The sequence below is a fragment of the Lampris incognitus genome, chromosome 17 (genome assembly GCF_029633865.1).
Source record: "Lampris incognitus isolate fLamInc1 chromosome 17, fLamInc1.hap2, whole genome shotgun sequence".
NCBI classification, from domain to species: domain Eukaryota; kingdom Metazoa; phylum Chordata; class Actinopteri; order Lampriformes; family Lampridae; genus Lampris; species Lampris incognitus.
In genome coordinates this window covers 34,585,100-34,612,725 of record NC_079227.1, presented here as the reverse complement: position 1 = coordinate 34,612,725, position 27,626 = coordinate 34,585,100, and the positions used below count along the sequence as shown (strand labels likewise).

Below are 27,626 nucleotides of genomic sequence, written 5' to 3'. Positions count from 1 at the left end.
TTTTTCTGTCACTGTTGGAAGCAGGAGTGTACGGGGGGGGGCATCATGGTCTGCAGGCTGGGCGTCGTAGGGAAGTGCCTCAGGTTGGGCATCTCACATGGCCGCAGCCTGACATCGACACAAGCCCCCCTGCTCAGTGCAGGGGGGCTTGTGTCGATGTCACCCTACACTGAATTATGAAAGCCAAGCCTGGGGGTTGACTGTCTTAGTCTGGCCATGATTCTCATTTGAACCTCAGTAGTTTCAGCTGTCATGGCTGGTAGGATTGTTTCTGCTGGTTAGAGTCTGTCCTCATGTATCTCCTGCCTACTGGGATGCTATTCATGGTGCTGAATTGTGTAGTCATCCTGTTGAAGCCTCTCCATCTCAAGTTGTGACAATAGCTTCCTTCTATTGATGTTCAAGTATTGACCCACTAGCTGCAGCTCTCCTACTGGTCCACAGTTCCCATGTATGCTTCATATAGCCCCTCTCCTGGGGTCTGCTGTTATAGTAGCATTCCATCAGTTCCAGATTCTCGGCCCTTGTCCATGAATGTCTTGTTCCAGTAGCCAATTTCTCATCAGGTTTTCCTGGTTCCCCAACACCTGACGCCGCCCTTGTTAACCCAGGTGATGTCTGAGCTGGTATGACTCTATTTGTGGTATTCTCACTCATGTCTGAGGTAGTTGGCTTGTATAGCAATAGGAGTCTAAGCCACGGACTCTTACTGAAGACTCGTCCCAACCGGGATTTGAACCCCCAATCTCCGGCGGGAAAGCTGGCATTCTTACCTACTGAGTTATTCATCTGCCACATATATATATAAATATGATGATGATGATGATGATGATGATAATAATAATAATAGTAATAATAATAATAGATTACATTTATATAGCATTTTATCTAGACACCCAAGGTGCTTTACAGTTAATGAAGGAAACTCACCTCAACCACCACCAATGTGTAGCATCCACCTGGGTGATGCATGGTAGCCATTTTGTGCCAGAACGCTCAGCTCACCACACATCAGCTTGGGGTGGAGAGTGAAGGATCATTGAGCCGGTTACATGGGGGGGATGATCAGGTGGCCAGATGGGGAGAGCCAGGTTGAGAATTTTACCAGGACACCGGGAGACCCCCTACTCTTTGCGTTAAGTGCCGTGGGGCCTTTAATGACCACAGTGAGTCAGGACCTATATAGATATGTGAAATGAACCAACGCTGTTCAACACGGGGTGCCCTCTTAATGACATGAAGACAATACACAATGACTGAAGACAATACACACCTGTCTGTTCAGTCTTATTACTAATGCATTTTAGACAGTCTAAGTACAGGGATTTGCCATGGGCACATCATGAAACTTCAGGATAACGACACTGTTGGACAGAAGCGGTCAGGAATGTGGCGTCTCACATTCTCCACTATCTAGATTGACAGTGACGCATGATTCAAGATGAAATTGGTACCTCATGTTCTGCTTATAAGCAAAACCTTTTCCAAGGGGTAATCATGTAGAAACTTCACCAGGGTAATGGGGTGGATTCATCACTGTCAGAGGAGGAAAGGCTTGGCGGTCGGTTGCCCTATAAAAATGTAAATACAGGTTGGAAGTCATTTAAATGAGAAACGATATGCTCGCTCAACAGGCTTTGGCTTACATACCTGAAAGAGATTTGTCCTCAAACCGAAGTCTGGCTGTGTGGCTCCACCACGGACTCAAAAGATCATAAAGAAATAATTATATATATGGTATATATTTTGACATTTATATATAGTGTTTCCTATACTACTACTATTACAGCTTCAGCTACTACTAATAACAATTATGATAATAATAACATTAATAATACTGATAATATTAATATGCTTTTGTTGTTGTTTTGTTTGTCTAGGATCTGATTTCTTAGATAGCCATCATAACAACCAGATTTACTGTTACGGCGCTCATTTTAGGCCAGGTTAGAGTATATACAGAATCATTAGAGTATGTAGACTCAGTGTGCTGATGTTTTTATTCCCTGTTTTCTGCCTATGATTTCACAGTTTGGCCACAGCCGAGGACAGGCGGAGCAGGCGGAGAGGAGAACTGGCCATTTTTGTTTAGCTACCACCCATGTCGATGCCATCTGGCCCGTCCAGGCCCCTCTAAATGATTGAAGCCATGCCCATCGTGTCCACCAACACAGGTAGAATAAAATATGCACAATCCCACGCTTGTCTCTCTGCACTGATGCGTTTTATATATTTTTTATTCATAATGCATGTGTTCATCCATCAGTTAGGCATAATGCCTGTGCCGATATATGATATCGGCCTGTATACCGATATATGACTGAAGAGAAATGTTTACGCTGTTAATGGAACGACCCAGAGTTGCGCTCCATCTCACAGCCGTACTGATCGAAAAGGATCTGAAGGATGAGTATGGTGAGAATTTTGTAGGTATGTCGAGATAAGTTTGGACAACTCAGAGACAACATTTCCCAGGCTTGGCTCGGGGCCACTGTCAGTGTCTCGGATGTGGCATGAAGTCTGGTGCACATCTGAAATACTGACCAGATGTTAAACACAATAATCCTCCGAGGGATTATCTTTTTGGCATGCAGGTGCCCTATTTCTACTTTGATTCCTTGGGCTGGTTACCCACTGTAAACTATATAATACTGCTAGTTTAAATGAATGAAAGCTGATCATACTACAAAGGGCCACTTCAGATAACATCACCGATGACTACTGTACACAATGGCATCGCTTCCTATTCCTGCCAACTGATAATAGCTAGCCCATTAATTCGTTAGTGTAAAATATCATTTTTGAGTGGGAAAATTAATGAGTTGTGTACAGTCTTTCCTGAACAACTGACGTAGACCAACAGCAGTAGACTGTCATTGTCGTCTCTGTTTGTAATGTTGTCTGAATAGAATAGAATAGAATAGAATAGAATAGAAATTTATTCATCATTGTTACAAGTACAATGAAATTTGAAAGTGCAGTTCTTATCAGTGCAAAGATCAGTATAAAAAGAATTAAAAACATAAAACACACACACATTCATTTCTACATTCTACCGGACACCAACATATTGCACAGAAAGTCAAGGCGTCTGGGGGGGGGGGGGGGGTTGTACTGAGCAAATTAAAATAAATTCAAGCATTTCCACATTCGCTCTTAGTCTGGAGCATGACCTCCAGCACGCACTGGGGCGGTTTGCAGCTGAGTGGGAAATGGCCGGGATGAGAGTCGGCACCTCCCAGTCTGAGGCCATGGTTCTCTACTGGAAAATGGTGGATTGCTCCTTCCGGGTCAGGGATGAGTTGTTGCCTCAAGTGAAGAAGTGTCTCGGGGTCTTGTTCACGAGTGAGGGTAGGATGGAGCAGGAGATTGACAGGTAAATTGGTGCAGCATCAGCAGTAGTGTGGACGTTGTACTGGACCGTTGCGGTGAAGAGGGAGCTGAGCCGGAAAGCAAAGCTCTCAATTTACCAGTCAATCTTTGTTCCAACCCTCACCTATGGTGATGAGCTTTGGGTAGTGACCGAAAGGGTGAGATGGCGGATACAAGTGGCTGAAGTGAGTTTCCTCTGTAGGGTGTCTGGGCTCAGCCTTAGAGATAGGGTGAGGAGCTCGGACATCCGGAGAGAGCTCGGAGGAGAGCCGCTGCTCCTTCACGTCGAAATGAGCCAGTTGAGGTGGTTCAGGCATCTGATCAGGATTCCTGGGTACCTTCCTTTGAAGGTTTTCTGGGCACGTCCAACTGGGGGTCCCTGAACTCGCTGGAGGGACTACATGTCCAATCTGGCCTGGGAATGCCTTGGGATCCTCCAGGAGCAGCTGGAGGGCGTTGCTTGGGGGGGGGGTGTCTGTAGTGCCCTACTTGGTTTGCTGCCACCATGACCCGACCCCGGAGAAGCGGCTGAAGATGAGATGAGATGAGAGTTCCACAGTCACAATAATAAACGTATGACTAAAGCCTCTTGAGAAATCCCCCTCCTGTCTCTCACCATAGTTAAACCATTTCTGAAAAACGAATCTGCTTCCTGTAATGAATTGCATCATCTAATAGTTTGATTTGTTTGGACGATCGATGAATTGTCGTCTTTCAGTCTGCTGAGAATTGGCTGTGCTGGGAGAAGGGGGCACTGAAGCAGTTATAACAAATCAAGTGACACTTCTGAAGCTGGAGAAATGACCCTCCTAACATTAATATTCCCCAGTAACACTTTTCTGACTGAATCAAAACTCATCTGGCTACATCTTTAACTCGCCTCAACAATGGGGAAACATCCCGAGACCATTTAGATCAATAAATAAAACTACTTTCTTAACTATTAGCTCAATGTAAGTGGTTAATGACCCTGTGTGAGTGTGCGCTTAAGATGATCTCGCCTGTCAAATGGATCGATTTATGCATCTATTTACTCCTGACGGCAAACGGCTTGAATTTTGTGGTTTCAGGTCTTCATGAGACTCTGGCTCTTCTCACATCTCAGCTCCACCCCGACGCCAACCACAAAGAAGACCTTGCCTTCCTCAAAGATGTCCTCAGCGAGAAAAGTCTGGGTTATCTCATGAAGGTACAGTAAGTACGTCTGTGCAGCAGTGAGAGCCTAGACCAGGGTCTGAATATCCCAAGTGCCAACCATGGAACATGAATATTCGTTCAACTTGTGGATGTTTAAGAGAGAGCCAGAGCCCTGAGAAGTCCAGAGAAGCTGGCGGCATGGTGTTCCAGTGGTCAGCACTGTCGCCTCACAGCATGAAGGTCCTGGGTTCGTCTCAGGGTCATGGGGGATGCTGGAGCCAGCAGTCATTGAGCGGCAGGCAGGGGGACACGCTGGACAGGCCGCCAGACCATCACAGGGCCCACACCACACAACTAGGGACAATTTAGTATGACCGATTCACCTGACCTACATGCCTTTAAGCCCCAAGGTTGGACTACCCCAGGGCTTGAACCCAGGACCTTCTTGCTGGGAGGTGACTGTGCCACCATGCCGCCAACCAAAAATATCTCCTGACGAACAAATATGTCGTCATAAAGCAGTGAGGAAGGTCTAAGTCCTCACAGCCACTGTTTGTTATCAGAGTTGCTGGAATAATGAACCCCTGTAGTACCTCCTGAGTGCCCGCGTATTTGTATGTGTTTGTTATGTCACAGATCCACGGGAAGCTGAAGCAGTACGAGAAACAGAGCCCCACCCCGGTCCTCCACAGCGCCGTCTGTCTCGCTGAGGATGTAAGCACAACCGCAAATCCTTCCTCCGATCGTCTTATTGTGTGAAAATCAACAAAATCAAACTACGCACAAAATAATATTTACGTGAAACGTTGAATATAGTAAATGTTGATATAAACTAAGAATATCTGCTACATTAATGTTTTGATAAGTGAACATTTCTGAAGATGCTATATTCCTCTAGTCAAAGAGTTTGCAAAGCAAGTACGCAATCAACGTGTTTATCGGTGATATTCTGATGCTCCCATTTGCAGCTGGCTGAAGAGCTGCAGAATGGACCCATGGAGGAGGACGAGAGGGAACTGCTACTGCTGCTGAGCACCCCTCATCTCAAGGTATTGGTCAAAACCCCATCACACACACTCTCTCTCTCTCTCTCTCTCTCGCTCCCTCCCCTCTTCCTCAGCTGTCCACACGCAAGATGCCAGGTGTCACAGTGAAAGACGTCAACCAGCAGGAGTTTGTCCGTGCCTTGGCGGCTTTCCTGAAGAAGTCAGGAAAGCCGCCAAGGTGCCTGACTGGGTGGACCTTGTCAAGCTGGCTAAGCACAAGGAGCTGTCCCCCAGTGATGAAAACCGGTTCTACATCAGAACTGCATCAGAACCTGATGTAGGCGCCATGACCACGATTTATGGTGGTCGCAAGGGGAACGGTGTGTACCCTGCCCACTTTGGCGTAGGATCCAAGAACGTGGCCCGCAAGGTGCAGCAGGCCCTTGAGCTGCTCAAGATGGTGGCGAAGAACCCCAACGGTGGTCGCAGACTAGCTTCCCAGGGAACCCGAGGCCTGGGCGGAATAGTCTCACTGCCTCATATCACCCTTTGTGCCTTGGTCATTACATCGCTGCTCGTAATTGAGTGCACCTGACATACTGTATACATGTGCCAATGCCGCTTTTCTTTCCACTTGTAGACAATGCCACGCTTCCTGACATTCCCTCTGTTGATCATCAGTACCTTCTACTTTTTTTCTGAGCCACTCCCCCCCCCCTCTAAGTTTATTAGCCATTGCATAATGCCAGACATTCCTGACTAATCATAGTCATCAAGTGATTATACTTGGTTTAATGGCTTTCTGGGTCTGATTAGTGGGGAGAGATGTCAGCATTTGATACTTAAGAGTGCTTTCTTAATTACTCTGGAGCACTCATATTCTGAATAAGTCTGCAGTTATCTCTCTCTTGCTCTCTCTCTGTCTCTCTTCTCTCTCTCTCTTATCTCTCTCTTCTCTCTCTCTGTCTTTGTCTCTCTCTCTCTGTCTCTCAATTCCAGTTCAATTCAATGATGCTTTATTGGCATGACAGCATTAATTACAACGCTGCCAAAGCAGGTGACAGCAAAACAAGTCAACAGAGTACACTTTTTTTTTTAAATGTAAAACAAATGGAAAAAGGAATATACAGAACTGGCAGAAACATACTAGAACACAACTGAGAGTACGTGGAACAGTAATTGACAGTCTTTTAGTCACTCACTGACCCTTAGGCTATGGCATTCTGACGCATATTGGTGTGACCTTTGACCCTCTCCTAATATAAGTGGCCATTGTTCTTTCTCATCCAGGAGGAGAATATTTGGAATCTGGTTTTCAAATGTCTCCTGGTATTTTTCTCTTATGTTCTGGAATTTCTCACAATTTAGCAGGAAGTGCCTCTCTGTCTCCACCTCACCTGCCGTACAGTGACCACATATTCTTTGCTGTTTCGGTAGCCAAGATGTTTTGTGTGTCTGCCCTTTTCAGTGGCTAGACTGTGGTCGGTGATCCTGTACTTGGTGAGGACGTGTCTCTGCTGACTGTCTCTGACAGTGGACAGATAGTCAGCCAGTTTGTATTCTCTTTTTAGGGCCCCATAACATCCTGATTTGTGTTGTCATTTGGTTTCTGTGTTCAACATGTGAGTTGTTGCATTGTGTGGTGATGTGGTTTCCTCTGATCTGTGGTTGGTTAGCGGTGCTGGTCTGAAACTCATCTGTGTCAGTGGTTACGGGGTCAGTTAGTCTCAGAACCGGCTGGCTGAGGGGACTCTTTCTTAGCTCCTGGATGTGAAATGCTTTAAACTGCAGTGTGTGGTGGGGACTTGGTTTAAGGTGCATCCAGAATTTAAATGATCTGTTTTGATATTTATTATCAATGGGAAACGGCCTCATTCTGCCCTGCATGCATTTGTTGGAGTTTTCCTTTGTACGTTTAGGAATGTTCAGCAGAATTCTGCATGCAGGGCTTCTATTGGATCTTTGTCCCATCTAGTGTAGTCTTGCTGACCGAGTGGACCCCATACTTCACTTCCATATACTGCCATGGGCAGGAGGACAATCAGAGATTTTGGACCAGATTTTAATTGGGACATCTGTATTATAGTTGTCTTTTTATTGCATAGAAAGCTCTCCAGGCTTTCTCTTTAAGTGCTTTTGTTGAGTCTTATCTTTTGCAAAAGGCTCACCCGGTTCTTTGATTCAGGTCGACATAGGCAAATAAGAAGTCAGACGACTTCTTGCTGGTTCGTGTCGTTTTATTGGCACACAACAAATAGTTCACAGGTAATGCTGCAGCGCTGGAGACGTACCCTCGGTGCAACCGGGAGTCGTCTGCCAAATAACAGAAACACATAGTGATATATACTAAAACACCAAGGCGTGGTTCTTTTTCAGAGACAGGCGTGATCTAATTTTTTGGTTTCCCCTCGTCACTGTCGATCATGTTTTCCCCGTGTTGTTTTGCATGTGTAGCGCGTGTGCTAATCAGGTTTATGTGCATGGCGTTCCTGCTCCAAGGCCGTCCTAATCAGGCCGGCGTGCACAGACTCCCTGGCCGTCCTAATCAGGCCGGCGTGCACAGACTCCCTAGCCGTCCTAATCAGGCCGGCGTACACAGACTCCCTGGCCGTCCTAATCAGGCCGGCGTACACAGACTCCCTGGCCGTCCTAATTAGGCCGGCGTGCACAGACTCCCTGGCCGTCCTAATCAGGCCGGCGTGCACAGACTCCCTGGCCGTCCTAATCAGGCCGGCGTACACAGACTCCCTGGCCGTCCTAATCAGGCCGGCGTATACAGACTCCCTGGCCGTCCTAATCAGGCCAGCGTACACAGCGTTCCTACTCCCAGGCCCAGCTCCTTTACATTCACTGCCAGACCAAAGCTGCCCAAGCCACTGACCCTCAGTCCCACTGACCCCCAGTCCCACTGACCCTCAGTCTCACTGACCCTCAGTCCCAGGCAGTGGCGCCCCCAGAAATGTTTTGTAGGGGGGGCCAAATGGGGCCACTGAAAATCTTGGGGTGGCACACCAAAACCAAAAGCCATGACTGAATTTCAGGAATTCTATGATGCTGTTGTAGTGTACTGTATAGGCTAGTGGAAAACTGTCAATATGAGAGTTAAGAAAAATATACATTATTGATTTTAAATGAACAGCACCTAATATAAAATATCAGATAGAAGCATATTATGCATAATCAGAAGCATATTCTGCATATGCGACTCGTGGCTGGGGGCGGGGGCAGCGGGGGGGGGCAGGGATAGTATCAGGGTGGCCGTGTCCACCCCTGGCCACCCCTTGGGGGCGCCACTGGTCCCAGGTCGTCATAGTTTAACGTGTGCTCTAGGGCGGTGTTATTCTCTGTCTCTTTCCGTCTCTGTCCTATCTCGCTGCTTTGTGTTTCTCCTGTGTGTGTGTGTGTGTGTGTGTGTGTGTGTGTGTGTGTGTGTGTCCTGCAGGCAGTGCTGTCCGCTCATGACACGGTGGCCCAGAAGAACTTTGACCCGGTGTTGCCTCCGTTGCCAGAAGAACTGGATGACGACTTCGAAGAGGAGTCGGTCAAGATTGTGCGTCTGGTCAAAAACAAAGAGCCCCTGGTGAGATCGTCTCTCCGACCCGAGGCGCTGATTAATCTGTTAAACCAAAGCAAGGTACAGGAAGTCCCCGGGTTACGAACTCCCGTACTTACGAACCGACCTCCTTGCAGCCTAATATTATAAAGGAGTGTAAACTACTAAGAAGACACGTTAGCCCCCTAGCTAACGGGTCTGACCCTTTAGCCGAGCGGTTAGTGATGTCGCCTTGTGGTACAGTACACTCGTATCGAATCCCGCACCGGGCAAGAAAATAACCGGTCACACAATTATAAAGGAAGGGGGGGTGTGGAGTATGTAAAAGGCTCTGTCGTTTACATGACGTTAGATTTATTGTGTTAGTCCGACTAAAACTGGACTTTCAAAGTACACGTAAACGCGTTAGTCCGACTGAAATCGTACTAAATCGAATTCCTCGAAGTCGGACCGACACACCTAGATAACGCTGTTTGGGATCGATTTACTCTGGCATGTACACGCTTCAATCGGCCCCGAACTGGCCTCGGCGTCCTGCGCATGCTCCGTAGTTCCCGCGGTGGTCTTTCACCCGGAAGTCGAACAGCGTAGTATCAACAGGACGAGGGGCTAGAGCTGGACAGACGGTAGAGGCTAGTTCCCATCGATGCAGAGAACGGAAATGGAGTAGAGAACGGTCAACTGAGCATGCGCAAAATGCCTCTACCAGGTACAATATATGTTATATACTAAGACAAACATTTGACTATTTGACGCTACATGTGAACTGTACGTAACTGTTCCAACTTGCATACAAATTCGACTTACAAACTGACTCAAAAAAGGAACTCATTTGTGACCCAGGGACTTCCTGTATTGCACATCATTTGCTTCAGAGCAGCAGATCTGTCTCTTTTAGCCCACTGTTAAAGACTGGTTTTAGTGGGCACCTCAAAATGAAAATGTTGAATTATGCACACTATAAGACTGTTGACTAAAGTGCTTTAATTTGACACTTTGGGAACACACCTGGGTACTCCGGCTGAAAAATGCCCCTGTCTCGATAAAACTGCCTGCGCTTACATTTTGCATTTGAGGTCTTGTGTGAGACCATGACGATCTCTTTTGGTATACTGGGTCAGCGTAACAGCACAGAGTAGAACACGTAAGAATCCAACGAAAAAGAGGTAAAACAGCAAATTTAACAAATGGAAATAGAGCTACATCATCTTTGTCATGCATGTGCGTGAAATGTGTTGTGGTTTATGCAGAAACAAACCACAACGAGCTTTAGAGCCATTCGCTGCTAACATGGTTAAATGGGAGTAATGGGGAGCTGACCTGCAGAGGTGGGTCAGTAAGGAACGCACATCCAACTAAATTGATTATGTCAATAAACACCCTGGTAGGGGAGCATCAACAGGAGCAGGGAGGAGAGGTTTCTGTAGAAGTAAGAGGCTGACTCCAATGATGAACTAGGAAAACTCAACACAAAGCAAGCAGGGCAGAGCGAGCATGAGAAGTCCCGGCTAGAGGATTGTATCAGATTATAGTGTACATATATACACTGCACATGCTGCACTTCTGAAGGCTGGTGTGTTGGTTTGTCTCGTTGTCCAGGGGGCAACCATTCGCAGAGACGAGGTGACCGGGGCTGTGATTGTGGCCCGGATCATGAGGGGAGGGGCCGCCGACCGCAGCGGTGAGTACAACAGCATACTCACACACACTGAAGAACAGGAAATAGTCCACGTGACCAGGTGCAGCATCCACCTATTTAACCGAACATCATTGAAACCAGGACTAGAATGAATTTCCCACCAAGCAGGACTTGGTATCAACTATTCATATTCTTGTAGAGAGGCGAGGGGATTATGATCCAGTGTACTCCCACTAACACAGAACTAGTTCGCCACAACTGTCCACGGAGATGAAATCCTTGGGATTAGTGCCACAAGATTGCATCTTGGGGGATTACACCCGAGGGTTGGTCATGCCTGTTGCCATGGTGCTATCGTCGACTTCCTGGCAACAGAAAATAGCTTGTACTTATATGTGGGGCTAACATTTGGAAAATACGATTATTGGCGTTAGTCCCTGGGGGGTCGCTGATTTTTTTTCCGCCCTGTCTTGTATGTTTATTTTTGAATCAGTAATGAATTATTATTTGTGTATGTGTTGTGTGTGTGTGTATGTGTGCGCGCACACCCTTTGTATGTTTCTTTTTAGGTCTGGTACATGTGGGCGATGAGCTCCGAGAGGTCAACGGAAATCTGATCATTCATAAAAGGCCGGATGAAATCAGCCAAATTCTGGTAATAAAAAAAAAAAGAAAGCAGTTGCATCTGTTCATTTGCAACACAAAATAATCGCTTTATACACAATAATAATTGAGACTAATACCTCCATCGTGTTTTTGACCAGTCCCAGTCACAAGGCTCTATTACCCTCAAAATTATCCCGGCCATTGTGGAGGACGACCGGCTGAAGGAAAGCAAGGTGAGGATTCACTGCTATAGAAAAGGCCCGAGCACAGTGAAACAGGTCTATAGATTTATTTATTTTGGGGGGGGGGGGTAGTTAAAACGATTTATTAAAATAAATTGGGTTTTGGCCGACGTGGCTTACTTGGATACCAGCAGATGGTCTTGTGATCTTTAGGTGTGCACCATGGCACTCTCAGTGGTAGCTTGTGTTCAGCTAACCAATCACTCCACCCTCCTGAACCGCCTCTCAGGTCTACCTGCGGGCTTTGTTTGACTACACCCCTTTCGAGGACAGGGCCACACCCTGCCAGGAGGCGGGGCTTCCTTTCAGAAGGGGGGACATTCTTCAGGTGGTGAGTCAGGACGACGACACCTGGTGGCAGGCCAAGAAGGTGGGCGACTGCAACCTTCGCGCCGCCCTCGTCCCCTCCACACAGTTCCAAGAGAGGTAGCCGAGTCCATCGCCTCATCTGCACTTTTCAAATAACAAAGGGCATGAGTACGTTCTAGAGTTACGGATTAGTTCCATTTCCACACATCATTGTCATAAGAAGTGAATTAAAATGTTGTGTTGTGGAGGATGAAAGAAAGAAACGAGACGAGACCACTCCTCCTTTTGACCACACAGCCACGGGGTGGTTTATTTCCTCCGACTAAAACTAAGTCAGTAGTTCATTCTGCTAAACCTCAGCCTCGTGTCTACCCACAATACCCTTTGCTAACCCCCCGCCCACTGTCTTAAAGGGACCGCCTCTGGCCCGCATGGTGAATACGTAACCTGCAAGTAGGTCACTGCAATGTTTTAATACGATGCATTCCCAAGCGTTGTGCGTTCAGGTGATGGACAGTAACTGTAACTCTAGTGAGTTCAACTGACTCACTGACTATAAGTGTGTAAACTCTTCAGTGAAGATGAAGTTATTTGGTTCGTTATTTAAACAAAGCAGTTGATTTAAATCTAAATAGTGTGACTATAACATGCACATTAGATAAATGCTAATCTGTAAATTTAATGAAATATGTCCCTTCCTGGCAGCACGGTGGTGCAGTGGTTAGCGCGGTCGCCTCACAGCAAGAAGGTCCTGGGTTCGAGCCCCGGGGCAGTCCAGCCTTGGGGCTCATCCCGGGTCGTCCTCTGTGTGGAGTTTGCATGTTATCCCCGTGTCTGCGTGGGTTTCCTCCGGGTGCTCCGGTTTCCTCCCACAGTCCAGACATGTAGGTCAGGTGAATCAGCCGTACTGAATTGTCCCTAGGTATGAATGGGTGTGTGTGTATGTGTGTGTGTCAGCCCTGTGATGGCCTGGCGGCCTGTCCAGGGTGTCTCCCCGCCTGCCGCCCAGTGACTGCTGGGATAGGCTCCAGCATCCCTGAGAGCAGGATAAGTGGTTCAGATAATGGATGGATGGATGTTTTCTATTGTGACTTAGGGGATAGTTTCAACACTAATAGCAATTAAAATGTAACATTTTACTATAGAAATATTCCCTCAAGCAGCTTTAACATCTCTTTAGTGTGGACCATCAGAAGCAAAGTATGCCACTGGATAGGCAACACTCAAAAGGTGTAATAACATGATTGTGTGATCAGTAAAATCCCCATTTTAAAATTAAATTGTCAATTCTCTGTTAATTGATTTCTTTTTTTTACACAGGCGCCTAAGGTATAGGATGAAAATGGGGACCTACCCTGCAATGGTGTCTCCCAAAACACCCACATGTAAGCTTCTCTCGTCCAGACGTCACTTAATCACACACCGATATTCTCTCATGGCATAAGTATGAATGTACAGCAGACAAAAAGCTACGCCTATTAAGGCTACAGACACCGGGTGCACTTTAAATCTGTTCCAGCGAGGGAGACGCGAACAAACAGATTAGAAAAAGAGAACAGAGACTCGGGAAATTAATCTCTAAAACGCATAATCCAGCGTTTCGCTTGCTCATCCAATTTCTCGGCAAAGATGAAAACAAAGTGGACGGGCAAACGAGAGGTCGCGGCCAAGCCAACTGTCCCCTGGTATCTGCCTGGTTCACCTGCCCTGTTTGCTGTTGATTAATCTGACCCTGGCAGATTTGTGCGCTGCTGGATTTCTTGTTGGTAGAGAAAAAAAAACCAGGCTGCGACATCTCTCCTTGCGTGGTCTACTAGGTACCATTTGGAGGAAGGAGGCCTTCATTTCCTTTTGGAGACTAAGGTTTAATTCCAGGCCCATTACCAGGGTCGTTTCCAGTACCTGTACCAGTTGTAAAATGTGTTATACTTAGATTTTTATATCAAAGTTTATGCAAGCTAAATGGCAGTTGCCTGATACTTGTAGGGTGAGTGATAAGATGATTATCACATCTTGTGGTAGCGGTGCGTGGCCGGCCAGCACTGAGGGACATTTGGGAAACACGATGTTAATGCCGTGATGTTAGAATTGGAGGATCGCCTTGTGGTTAGTGAGTTTGTCCTAATATGTCATGACCGATATGTCAAAACATGGCAAATACACATTTTTGGACTGAGCTCATTACATACAGTAACTGTGGAACTAAGTAAACAGTGTGTTTTATTGAGTTGAAGCAGCGTTTAGCTAAAGTGGGCCTTTAAACCCCTGCAGAATGGACCAGAACTGACAACAACGTAACAAGTCTCCCCCCCCCCCCCCCCCCCGCTGACCATGTCCCAAGTGGCGACATCAGTCCCAGTCCTGGTCCTACAGTCAGTAAACGGTCTCCTACTTAGTCTGAGTCAAACCCCCAAAACAATAACACAAGAACCACAACATGAACGCCACATCATCAAAACACAATTTTGAATTTAACATTAACAGTCCCGTTAGCCATTGCGCTCCCCCGGCGCAGAACCGCCGACGGCCAGAGCGACCGCCTCCCCCCGGTCGCTACAGTATGACGCCATTGTTGTGTTTGTAAGGTGCGCGTGTAGCAGATTTGAGTGTTTACTCACGTTATTATTCAAAATGCACGTTCCACACAGCCCTAGCCCACGGTTTAAAATAAAGGTATGTTTTATTTTTTTTACGTTTGTACTTTATGAAAAGTTAGGCATAGTGTTGGCTCTAAGATGTTACACAGCCACCTGCCACTACTGGGGGGGGGGCTGCACCCACCGTTAGGGGGAGCGCCGCCCCCCCCCCCACTTCTCACGCTAATGCCTTTATGAGTAGTTAAATGACTAATGTTCTCACACTTGACAATGATGTTCCCTGTCATTCCTTGCATTGCAATCCTCAGATGACCGGGCTGAGAAAGGTAGGTGGGCCTGCAGGGAAAAGGCAACAACTCCTACGGGGCAAACGTCTCCCTATGAAATCGGTGTCGTACATTGCACTGACTGTGTGTCTCAATAGCCAGCATTTTTTTTAATGGAGTTCTGGCAACCCCCATTACAAACTCTCCATCCGTCACACACACACACACACAGTCTGGCTAGTGTCCCATTTTAACCCCCCCCCCACCCATGTTGAAACCTTTCGTAATTTTTTAATTTATTTTGTGCCCTTAACCTCTCATCTCCCCCCTCTGTTACTATATTCTGTGTTTCTTTGCTCCGAGTCCCTTCCTTTGAACTCCCTCAACTAAATCAACTGCGCTGGACATCAAACCTACCTTCATCTCCACGCCTCCCTCCATCCCTCCCCGCCTCCTCCTCCTCCTCCTCTCACTATGTCTTCTCTCCCCGCTTGCCTCCCTACAGAAGACTGTGACAGTGAGGCCACTCTGAGTGGAAATAATATAGGTGAGGAGGCAACGATGACAAACTTTAACCACCGCTGCACCGCATCTTAGCTAACAGCTGGCCTACACCATCACTTCCATTATGATTTGCACAGCCATGGCAAGCTGCTTGTGTTGGGAAGAGGCTGTTGAGGCTTTAGAGGACTGATTCAATGGGGAATTGATGTGGGCCCGAACCATTTTGATTTTGTTCTACCTGTTTTTATGCATTTAGCTCTGGATGAGTGTTGTAAATATTTGTGCTTTGAGGTGTTATTCATAAGCTTTGCCTTCGTGAACAGGTAAAAACCATACCACGCGTCCGGCTGGTGTGGCGGTCTATTCCGTTGCCTACCAACACTGGGATCGTCGGTTCGAATCCCCGTGTTACCTCCGGCTTGGCCGGGCATCCCTGCAGATACAATTGGTCGTGTCTGCGGGTGGGAAGTCGGATGTGGGTATGCGTCCTGGTCGCTGCACTAGCGCCTCCTCTGATCGGTCGGGGCGCCTGTTCAGGGGGGAGGGGGAACTGGGAGGGAATATCGTGATCCTCCCACGAGCTGCGTCCCCCTGGCGAAACTCGTCACTGTCAGGTGAAAGAAGCGGCTGGCGACGCCACATGTATGGGAGGAGGCATGTGGTAGTCTGCAGCCCTCCCCGGATCGGCAGAGGAGGTGACGCAACAACCGGGACATCTCGAGAAAGAGCGGGGTAATTGGCCATTGGAGGAGAAAAGGGGAGAGGTGGGGGGGGGGATGCCACATGTAAAATTAACAATCTTGCTTCAGCACTCCGGGAAAAAAATGATGGGAAACCATAAAGGGAAAAACAGCTATGCTACCGACTCACCTAGGCCCCCTCTGGCTGCACTTTGTCATGTGAATGTTCACGCTTGCGCTGGCTCGCTGTCGCCTCATTTCATGGTTTATGTCCATTTTGAAAATGAACTGAGTCAAACATTCGGCGCTCGCATCCTAAATATGAGTAACGTTGAAATGGCATTGCACTATCGCTGCGTTTCGGCGCCCGCCCCGCCCCACCACCACCACGCCTTCTGTTAGAAAAGCTTAGTCATCTGCAAAGTATCTCTATGCACATTGAGCTTCTTTTGAGCCGCTGTTGCAGCAGCCCCGTGGCAGCACATTTATCTTTTGTTATGCTTCAGGCAGTACCTCTCCTCACGCTGCAGGGGGCCTTTTTTGTGTTTTGGGCAAAGAGGCAGGACGCAGCAACTTAATGCATGACTCTGAAGGCCGCCTGCTTCTGTGCTGTTGTGGGGATTGACTGGTCTGGTTGAATAAAATGGTCTAACACTAGCTGTAGTCTCTCCCAAGAGGAAGGCGGCCCCTGGCTCCTGTGGCCATGCTTTCTCATGGGATTTCTACTCAGGTACTTCGAGTGACTTCTTCTGGTGCTGTTCAGTGTTCGGTGTGTGCGTTTTGTTTGGCATGGCTCTCTGTCTCAGGAAACACTGACTTGATTTGAACAGGCGAGGAAGCTTGAGATATTTGTTGCTGTGAAAAGACGAGGCATGTTTTGACTGTTTTGTGTTTTTTATGGTTGTGATAGCTTGTGTTTATCTCTCCAGTGAGAGTTCACTGTGGCAGTGCAGTAGTCAGGCGTCTTCCGCCGGTCTGCTTGTGTGACTGTTTGTTCAGTGAACTCTCCGGTCTGTCTCTCTGATCCGTATCCATCCCTTTCGGTTGCAGCCGGCCTGCGCAGAAGTTTCCGCCTCAGGAAAGATCGGCAGACTTCGCCCGGAGAGCCTCGCACCCCAGACACCTCCCACGCGGAGTTTCTGATCTATGAGGAAGTCGTGCGGTACCAGATACGCTGCGGCGAGAGGCCTCGCCTTATCGTTTTAATAGGTACAAGCCACTATGTTACACTGGCTGACATTGTGTAGGTAGCATAACAGACGTTATCGTGTGTCTACTTCTTCTGTCTTGTAGGTCAAATTTTAAGTTTAGTGCAGTTTTATGCAGACTGAAGTTTTGAGCAGACTGTCCCTTAGGACAAGGAAGTTTACTTCGGAGCACTTCAAGTCTACCTCTTTTATATTAAACGTAAGCAAGTGTACTTTTATTCCGGTTTTGTTGTACTAACAAAAGGTAAAACTTTAGAGTGGAACGACCAGCAGCCATACCAACATGTACCCTGGATGTGCTGCATGACAGTAGTTAAGCAGGTGTGGGCTTGGCTAGTACTAAGTTGCTGCTGAAAGCAGTGTTGGCGGACCAGTAGGGGGCAGTCTTCCCTCTGGTCCTAAAAAAAACGAAACAACAAAAATCCCAATGCCCCAGTGCAGTGACGGGGACACTGTGCTGTAGGAGACGCCGTCCTTCAGATGAGACGTTAAACCGGGGTCCTGACTCACTGGGGTCATTAAAGATCCTATGGCACTTGTCACAAAGAGTAGGGGTTCCCAGTGTCCTGGCCAAATTCCCAACCTGGTTCTCTTTATCTGGCCACCTAATCACCCCCCCATGTAATTGCCTCAATGATTCCTCCCTCTCCACCTCTAGCTGATGTGTGGTGAGCATTCTGGTGCAAAATGGCTGCCGTGCATCACCCAGGTGGCGCTACACGTTGGTGGTGGTTGAAGCGAGTTTCCCCCCCCTTCAATGTGAAGCACTTTGGGTGTCAAGATAAAACACTGTATAAATGTCATCCATTTAGTATAGTTATACTTGATTTGTACTTTGTTGAATACGTTATACTTTGGCAAAAGGTAACATACTTGTACTTAAATGGAAATTTTGGCTCAAATATGTTCAGAGTACATTTTTAGCACCCAGAGTTAGCATACTTTTAATACTCACGTATACTTTACAAGTATAGTATATGACAAAACTTAAGTGTACCATTTTTTTGCCAGGGGTTGCGACATTAAGCCTGAATAACGGAATTCGGCGGCACGGTGGCGCAGTGGTTAGCGCTGTCGCCTCACAGCAAGAAGGTGCTGGGTTCGAACCCCGGGGTTGTCCAACCCCGGGGGATTCTTTTGGTGTTTAAATGTGTGGAATCTGGATTTCAGTTCAGGGTTGAAGAGGCAGCCTGGTTTCAAATCTAGCTTTCGGGTGGACCCCTCTGCAGGCAGAGGGCCACAGGTAAAAGCCTGCCTGTTGGTCTGCCTGTTTAACACTCGTGTTCAGCTAGAGATCACTATATAAAGAGTCGTATATCGTTACTTTTTTCCCCATACGTCCTAGAATCGGGTATTTACACTAGTTTTATGAGGGTCGTCAGCATGCACATGAACTGATTTCTCAGGACGTGTTCTGTTTGTGTCTTCACAGGTTCCTTAGGGGCCCGGATCAATGAGCTCAAACAGAAGATGATTGCTGAGAGCCCACGTCAGTACGGCGTGGCCGTGCCTCGTGAGTCTTGTCTTTTGGGCTCCTCTTTTTCTAGGGTATAATTGGGGAGAAAAGGGGGGGGTACTGTTGCCTAAATTGTAAATGTCAGTGTATTCTCTTACACATGTTTAAACGCATGCAACGGTATATTGAGTTATGCAAGGAACAGCATTATCCCCCAAAAACAGTGGGTGTAGCTCTCATGCTGGCACATATACTATAATGAAAGTCCTCAAAAACGTGCAAATTCATAATGCGCGCCAAGCTAACCAATTAATTCTTTACTATAGCATTCAACACTCACGCACAAGGCATACAATACAAATGCTCGAGGTCAGGGTTACAAATTCACGTACATGTGCACACACATCCAACATGCACTGACGCTGACAAGGTTCAAATATCTGCAAACATTTGGCGTTTCATTTTGTTCCCCTTCATCTCTTCTCCGCCCAACTGGGTGTGAATAATGGGGCCCACAGACACCACCAGAGCCAAGAAGAGCCATGAGAGGGAAGCAGTGGAGTACCACTTCATCACTAGAGCTGCTTTTGAGGCAGATATCCAGAATAATAAGTGAGTGCCCATGCAATATGTGATAGTGATGAAGAACTGAATCAAATGAAGCTTTCAGCCAACCGTACCAAGACTGTTGCATCAATTCCTGTCACTTGAATTATAAACATCCAACAATTAGTGGCACTACAGTTTGCGAACCCTTTAGAATTGTCTTTCTGCATGAATTTTAACTACATTGTGATCAGATCTTCATCTAAGTCCTAAAACTATATAAAGAGAACCCAATTCAACACAAAAAAGTACACTTTTTCATTTATTAAAATGTGCAAAATCATCCAGTATTACATATATTTTTTGGTAAGAGTATGTGAATTTTTGCCTTCAGTAACTGATGTGACCCCCCCCCCCCCCTTGAGGAGCAACAACATCAACCAAACATTTCTGGTAATGCTTAGATCAGTCCTGCACATTGGCTTGGAAGAATTTTGGCCTGTTCCCCCTTACAAAACTTTTTCAACTTCTCTTCAGGTCCTTCCGCAACATTTCTGTTGGATTAAGGTCTTGACGTCGACTTGGCCATTCATAAACATTAAATACCTTCTGCTTTAAATGTTCATTGGTAGACTGACTTGTGTGTTCAGGGTTGTTGTCTTGCTGTATGATCCACTTTCTGCTGAGCTTCAGTTTAGAGGCGGACACCTGGACATTCCCATGTAGAATTTGGAGGTACAATCCAGAATTCATAGTTCTGCAAGTGATTGTAAGTCGTCCTGGTCCAGAGGCAGGAAAGCAGCCCCAAAGCATGATACTGCCACAACCATGCTGCAGAGTTGGGACGAGGTGCCTATGTTTAATGCAGTGTTTGGTTTTTGCCAAACATAATGCTTCTCTTTTAAACCAAAAACTTCTATTTTGGACTCATCCATCCACATTCTGGGTCATCCACGTGGTCTTCAGCAAACTTTAGACAGGCAGCAATGTTCTCCTTGGAGAGCAGCAGCTTCGTCCTTGCTATCCCGCCATGCACACCCTTCTTGTTCAGCATTTGCCTGACGATGGACTCGTGAACACTGACCTTATCTCTGGAGTTCTTTTTGAACATTACACACCTTGCTGTTTGAGTGATTTTTGTTGGATGACCACTCCTGGGCAGAGTAACAATGGTGTTGAATTTCTTCCATTTGTACACTATCTGCCTGACAGTGGATTGGTGGAGCCCAAACTGTTTAGAAATAGTTTTTTTTTAACCTTTTCCAGCCTGGTGAACATCAACAAACCTTTTCTCTGAGGTCCTCAGAAATCTCTTTTGAAGGAGGCATGGCAAACTTCCACAAACCTGTGTGGTGAAGACCAAGCGTTGATCTTCTTCTTCGTCTTCTTCTGGATTAATGGTGAATTGCAACCAGATGGAGCTTTATCGCCACCCACTGTTGCATTAGAGTCTTTAATTTATATCCTCTCCACCAGTCCAGTATCCCTGAGAAAGGTGAAGAAGATACATCCAAGGACATCTTCTCCAGGGTTCCCCACAAAAATTGATTTCTGGTCCATGTCCACAATTCCTTTTTGTTCCAGCTTAGCTTTCAGTATGATTCTCTCTCTTGCATATGTTGGACGAATCAAAAAATACACGTTCCACTCTCTGTGGTTGTTAGCAGACATCACAGTTCCCAGTTTGATGTTTCCCGATGAGTTGCAACAAGGAATTCCATCTTGTATGACCTAATCTTACCCTGCTTAAGATGTTCTGTTCTCTCCTACTCTTCCCCCAAGTCCTTTCTACTCCTACTTCCTGTTGGATCCGATACAGATGTCGTCCTTCTACATTGTTGTCCCATAATTTCTGCCATGGCGCCTTGATTTTGTGTCTAATGAATGATTTTGTTTCTGTTTTACTGATTGGTACTGACGGTTCTATCACCGGTGTTTGATACTGAAGACCCAGGTTTATGTTGTTTCAGTAGGGCAGAGCCTGCTAAACTCACTCCTGGTCATCGTCCCATCGATAGAAATACCTGATTTTAATCACCCCTTTAAATGAACTGATAATCCCAGAGGATCACATACTTTCTCCAACAAAGACATTTACACTTGGATCATTGTGCTCAAATAAATTGAACATTGAAAAAAAAAATTTGTGTTATTTGTTTAACTGGGTTCAGTTTATCTAGTTTTAGGACTCAGATGAAGAGTTGATCAAATTTTAGGCCTTGGTTATGCAGAAATACAGAAAATTCTCGACGGTTCACAAACTTTCTAGCGCCACTGTAGGTCTAAAAACATGCACTGTTAACCTGCACACTCAAATATGCTCCAACGATAACAGGGTAACAGGAAGGAGAAATTTCCCCTTGTCTGAAAAGTTAAAATGGACTTCCTTGTGTGAAGAAGTCATGATTGATTGTATTTCTGCAGATTCATTGAGTACGGGGAGTATAAGGATAACCTATATGGCACCAGTCTGGAGTCCATCCGTGTTGTGTTAGATCGAAACAAGGTGTGTTTGGTGGATGTACAACCAGAGGTTAGTATTTTAATCATCCTGAGGTAACGAAGTCACCGTTAGATCACGTTAGTTTCACAATAACATAAGCAGAGAAGAGAGTTCTATTGGTGAAATAGGGGCAGAAAATCTTCAACAGATTCAGTTTTACAGGGCATACTGGCACTTATGGTGCAAGGACAACAGACCTCACAGATCAGGGGTGTCAAACCCCAGGCCTCGAGGGCCGCAATGTCTGCTGTCTGCGGGTGGGAAGCTGGATGTGGGTATGTGTCCTGGTCGCTGCACTAGTGCCTCCTCTGGTTGGTTGGGGCGCCTGTTTGCGGGGGGAGGGGGAACTGGGGGTAACATCCCCCTGGTGAAACTCCTCACTGTCAGGTGAAAAGAAGCGGCTGGCGACTCCACGTGTATCTGAGGAGGCACGTGGTAGTCTGCAGCCCTCCCCGGATCGACAGAGGGGGTGGAGCAGTGACCGGGACGGCTCGGAAGAGTGGGGTAATTGGCCGGACACAACGGGCGGGGGGCGGGGGGGTATAGACTGCACCTATCACATTGCATGTATACATTACACATTTTATAGCCATGTATGTTGGAGTAGCATGGTATACAGATAGCAAAAAATTAACATGTTGAACTTTTAAAAGCATATGTCTTGATGCATGCTCAATAATCCATGTAAGCAAATCAAAGGAGGTTGGATCAGTTCATCTGGACACGTTTATTTGACAGTTCTGTCAATAAAGGTTGTGTCCAGATGAACCGGTTCAACCGTCTGTGATTTTAAAAGCACATTTTGTTCCGCTGAGTGCAGTGGCGTGTGGAGTATCACGATTGATGGCCATTCTTACCGTCCAATCAGGCGCTGAAGACGCTACGCACTGCTGAATTCAAGCCGTTTGTTATCTTTGTGAGGCCGCGGATCCACGACAGTCACTGCAAACGGCTGGGCTCCTCCTCCTCGCTCAGTGTGGGCGTCACAGTGAGTCCATCACCCACCCACACAGCTCTTCTCTGCAGTATTGTTACTTTCATGTGGGCCTCGCTGATACTGACACAATCAAATATAATATTTTTGCCCGTATACCTCGATATTGATAAGGGGAAGATATTCTTTGGGCACGGCTATTGGTGCTTTTATAAGCTATTTTACACACAAGAAAAATGTTGAGAATTGATCGTTTGTAATGTGGATATGATGACCAAGCAGGTAGAGATATTAATTCTTCATTTCACTCAGCTGACATAGTTGAATAAATAAGAAAATCACATGATCGATCTTAATTAGTCTCAATTCTTAATTAATCTATAATATCTATAATAATAATATATAATATAATCTATATTATCTATAATATAATTCATATTATATAATCTATAATAATATAATAAATATAATATCTATAATGATCTGTCTTAATTGTTTTATTGATCTTAGTTGTTTAAGATTGATCATGATATTACGATGACCAAGATCCCAGATGACATCTAGTCTGATATAACAATACTGATATTATATTAATATGACAGGCTCTAATTTCATGGCCTTCATAGCACAGGTTAATGGACAGCTTTGCAGATTGGACTGACTTCAAAACAGCATTTATACAGGCCTAGCAGCTATGTATGACCATTCATGTTGATAAATCATTATTGTGCTTGCTCTACAGTGCCATGGATTCCTCATTTGAATTAGCTCCTGAGAAGGGGTCGCTTTAATTTTCACATTTAAACTTTTATAGGATTCAGAGCACTTGGCACTTACTTTTTTGACTGTTACACTCAGAGTTTAACCTCCCCACCCCCTATCCTCAGTTGGCATTATGTACCATGAGCAAAAATGTAAACGCAACACTTGTTTTTGCCCCCATTTTCCATGAATTTAAGTAAATTATCCTAGATTCTTTTTTTCTATGCATTCTGTGAATTTATTTTGCACACATTTGTATACATTTTGGGTAGATGATGGCGCAGTGGTTAGCATGGTCGCCTCACAGCAAGAAGGTCCTGGGTTCGAGCCCCAGGGTAGTCCAACCTTGGGGGTGGTCCCAGGTCGTCCTCTGTGTGGAGTTTGCATGTTCTCCCCGTGTCTGCGTGGGTTTCCTCCGGGTGCTCCGGTTTCCTCCCACAGTCCAAAGACACATAGGTCAGGTGACTCGGCCATACTACATTGTCCCTAGGTGTGTGTGTGTGTGTGTGTGGGCCCTGTGATGGACTGGCAGCCTGTCTAGGGTTTCTCCCTGCCTGCCGCCTAATGATGACTGGGATAGGCTCCAGCATCCCCGCGACCCTGAGAGCAGGATAAGCGGTTTGGATAATAGATGGATGGACGAATGAATACATTCCATCTTATTTCATCATGTTTCATCTGTTGCCAAGATAATCCACCTATCTGACAGGTACAACATTAACATGCTGATTAAACAGCATGATCGTCCCACTGGTGTTTGTTATGATGGAGAGAATGAAAAGGCACTCTAAAATGTGCCGTTTGTGCGGCACATTATCCCAGAGATGCCCCAGATGTTGAGAGATCGTGCAATTGGCATGCTGATTGCAGGAATGTCCACTAGAGCTGATGACAGAATACTGAATGTGTATTTCCTTACCATAAGTTGCCTCCGAGTCGTTGCAAAGGTTTTGAAAGCACGGCCAACCGGACTTACAACTGTAGACACCACCGCACCAGCTCAGGACCCCCACATCAGGTTTCTGCATCTGTGGGATTGTCTGAGACCAGCCATACAGACAGCTGATGAAAGGTCGGTTTGCACAACCGAAGCATTTCTGATCAAACTGTCAGAAACTCTCAGGGAGATTCTTCTGCATGCTTGACATCCTAACCAGGGTCTATCCAAGAATGCAGTATGGCACCTTAACCGTCCCGAGTGGAAGAGTCCTCCTCAGTGATGAATGCCAGTTTCAGCTGTATCACACAGATGGAAGGTGGTACAGTGCCGTGAGGATGAGTGGTTTGCTGGTGCCAGTGTTGTTTAAAGCATGGCCCATGGAGTTGGTGGGGTTTTGGTATGGCCAGGCATATCGTAGGGACAAGGAACACAGGTGCAATTTGTCAACAGCAATTTGAATGCACAGAGATCCTGAAGCCCATTGTTGTGCCAGTCATCTGCCATTATCATCTCATGTCTCAGCATGATAATGCATGGCCACATGTTGCAAGGATCTGTACTGAATATCTGGCAGCTGAAAATGTCCCAGATCTCCTATGGCCTGGATACTCACCACTGAGCATGCTTGGGATGTTCTGGACTGGCGCATATGACAGCGTGTACAAGTTCCCGCCAATGTCAAACAACTTGGTACAACCATTGAAGAAGAGCAGGACAACATTCCACAGGCCACAATAAACAACCTGATCAACTTTATGCAAAGATGTTTTGCGCTGTATTAGGCAAATGGTGCTCACACCAGAGACTCACCCGCAATTCTGTTCCATGACACCACCTTGTTTTGGGGGTATCTGTGACCAACCTAGGTTTCCGAAACGATGTGAAATTGATAGATAAGTGCCTAATAAATTGTTTTCAGCTGATGTTTCTATTTAGGAATCAGGAATTGGGAACATTGATTTGTCATTTCTTTTCATGCACTTGTGTGCATGAAAGGAAGTGAAACGAAATATCGTTTCCCCCAGCCCACAGCAGTCCAACACAAAGACAAAAACACATATCCAAAAACTACATGGACACATATATTCAAACGGCAAAAAAAAACTACAAAAACACATTTAAAAGTCACTGTCCAAGAGAGCGAACGTCAGGATGACTGTCGGAACTGCCGGTCTGCATGGGCTAGCAGTTAGCTTAGCCTGCCCCGCTTCCGTGTCCTGTCAGATCGCCCCCTGTGTTTCTTCCTCGGGCGCAGCTACAGGCAGGGCCGTGGTTCCTGGGCCCACCGGACGCGGTAGACCAGGCCCCCCCAGCCGATCCAACGCCAGCTCTCCCAGCCAGACACTTTCGACACACCTCCCCGCACTCCACACGATGACACTAGCTGCCGCCAGACCACCCTTGGTGTTATTGGAACTGTCAGGCTGCATGGGCAAGCAGTTAGCTTAGCCTGCCCCGCTTCCGTGTCCTGTCGGACCGCCCTCAGTGTTTCATCTTTGAGCACAGCTCCAGGCAGGGCTGTGGTCCCTGCGCCCACGGGATGCAGCAGACCAAGCTCTCCCAGCCGATCCAGTACCAGCTCTCCCAGCCATCAAATGGAGACACAAACTTAGATGCAGATGTGGACAAAGGCACTGCATGGACGGTACTGGGTGAGACCGCCACAAACCTAAGTTCGCGCTGCCATCTTCCCACACAGGAGGTGAGGCCGCTGCAAACGTGAATTCAAGCAGCCATGTCCCTGAATTCAAGCAGCCATATATGAACCTCAGTTTCATCAAATCGTTGAAATAATCGAGTGTTGTGTTTAAATTTTTGCTCAGTACAATTTATTTTCATGACATTAACATTTTTAACCATGTTCAAAGTCAACATCTATCCCTCCTTGTGCTGACCAGGAAGAAGACCTCCAGGAGATGAGGCAGTCGGCGGAGCAGATGGACGAGCGCTATGGCCACTGGGTGGATTACACGCTGGTGAAGGAAGACCCAGTTAGTGCCTTAGTGGAGCTCCAGGCCGTGCTGGAGAGAGTGCAGGTCGAGCCCCACTGGGTACCTGTGTCTTGGGTCAGGCATTAACCCGCTCATCCCCCTTAGATGAAGAAATCTGAGACGTAACAGTGCAAAGCCACGGACCCTTACGTGACCTAACTGATGGGCGGGGGCAGGTTCGGTGAAGATTCCGACAGTTTGGACGACCTGCTGATCACTGCCATTGTGTGCATCCATTCCATGAGTGAAGGGTATATGATGTGATGCTTTGATATGAGAGTTTGTGCCATTAACGGATAATTAGATTTTTTATAACCTGGGTTTTTTTGTTTTTTTTTTGTTTTTTTAAAGTTTTTCCCATCATGTTAATAGGTTATGATATAATTTTACTCACCGGCTTTGTCGTGGAGATTTTGGTTAAGGGTCAATTGCTTGACTACTTTATAATGGCATCTTATGGTACAACAAAACACAAGTGACAAGACATCTTTCAACAAGGCCATTCATTCATTCATTCATTTATTCATTCATCATTAGCCGCTTCTCCGGGGTCGGGTCTTGGTGGCAGCAATTTAAGTAGGGCACTCCAGATGTCCCTCTCCCCAGCAACACCCTCCAGCACCTGCTGGGGGATCCCAAGGCGTTCTCAGCCCAGATTGGACATGTAGTCCCTCCAGCGAGTTCTGTGTCTACCCTGGGGTCTCCTCCCAGTTGGCCGTGCCCGGAAAACCTCCAAAGGAAGGCGCCCAGGAGGCATCCTGATCAGATGCCCGAACCACCTCAACTGGTTCCTTTCGATGTGAAGGAGCAGCGGCTCTACTCCGAGCTCCCTCTGGATGTCTGAGCTCCTCACCCTATCTCTAAGGCTGAGCCCAGACACCCTACGGAGGAAACTCATTTCAGCCACTTGTATCCACGATCTCACCCTTTCGGTCACTACCCAAAGCTCATGACCATAGGTGAGGGTTGGAACGAAGATTGACTGGTAAATTGAGAGCTTTGCCTTCCGGCTCATCTCCCTCTTCACCACAACGGTCCGGTACAACGTCCGCATTACTGCTGATGCTGCACCAATCCACCTGTCAATCTCCCGCTCCATCCTACCCTCACTTGTGAACAAGACCCCGAGATACTTGAAATCCTTGACTTGTGGAGACAACTCATCCCCAACCCGAAGGGAGCAATCCACCATTTTCCGGTAGAGAACCATGGCCTCAGACTTGGAGGTGCTGACTCTCATCCCAGCCATTTCACACAGCTGCAAACCGCCCCAGTGTGCGCAGGAGGTCACGTTCTGATGAAGCCAAGAAAACTACATCATCTGCGAAGAGCAGAGATGTAATTCTGAGTTTCCCAAAGCGGACACACTCCTCACCTTGGCTGTGCCTTGAGATC

At 46.7% G+C, this 27,626-nt stretch overlaps 1 protein-coding gene and 1 pseudogene across 1 annotated transcript; both read left to right on the top strand.

Annotated features, from left to right (window-relative positions):
• The first annotated feature begins 2,137 nt into the window (after positions 1-2,137).
• Positions 2,138-26,318, top strand: LOC130127195 (MAGUK p55 subfamily member 3-like). The gene is made up of 19 exons (XM_056296765.1): positions 2,138-2,174; positions 4,443-4,561; positions 5,146-5,223; positions 5,478-5,558; positions 8,938-9,075; positions 10,648-10,729; positions 11,257-11,342; positions 11,452-11,526; positions 11,765-11,961; positions 13,165-13,229; positions 14,750-14,767; positions 15,213-15,254; positions 16,550-16,621; positions 16,942-17,100; positions 18,532-18,612; positions 19,074-19,167; positions 21,526-21,634; positions 22,473-22,592; positions 26,139-26,318. Exons 1-19 carry the CDS (start codon positions 2,138-2,140, stop codon positions 26,316-26,318), a joined length of 1,833 nt encoding a protein of 610 aa, XP_056152740.1.
• LOC130127836 (40S ribosomal protein S19-like) lies at positions 5,645-6,090 on the top strand (annotated as a pseudogene).
• Positions 26,319-27,626: the final 1,308 nt, after the last annotated feature.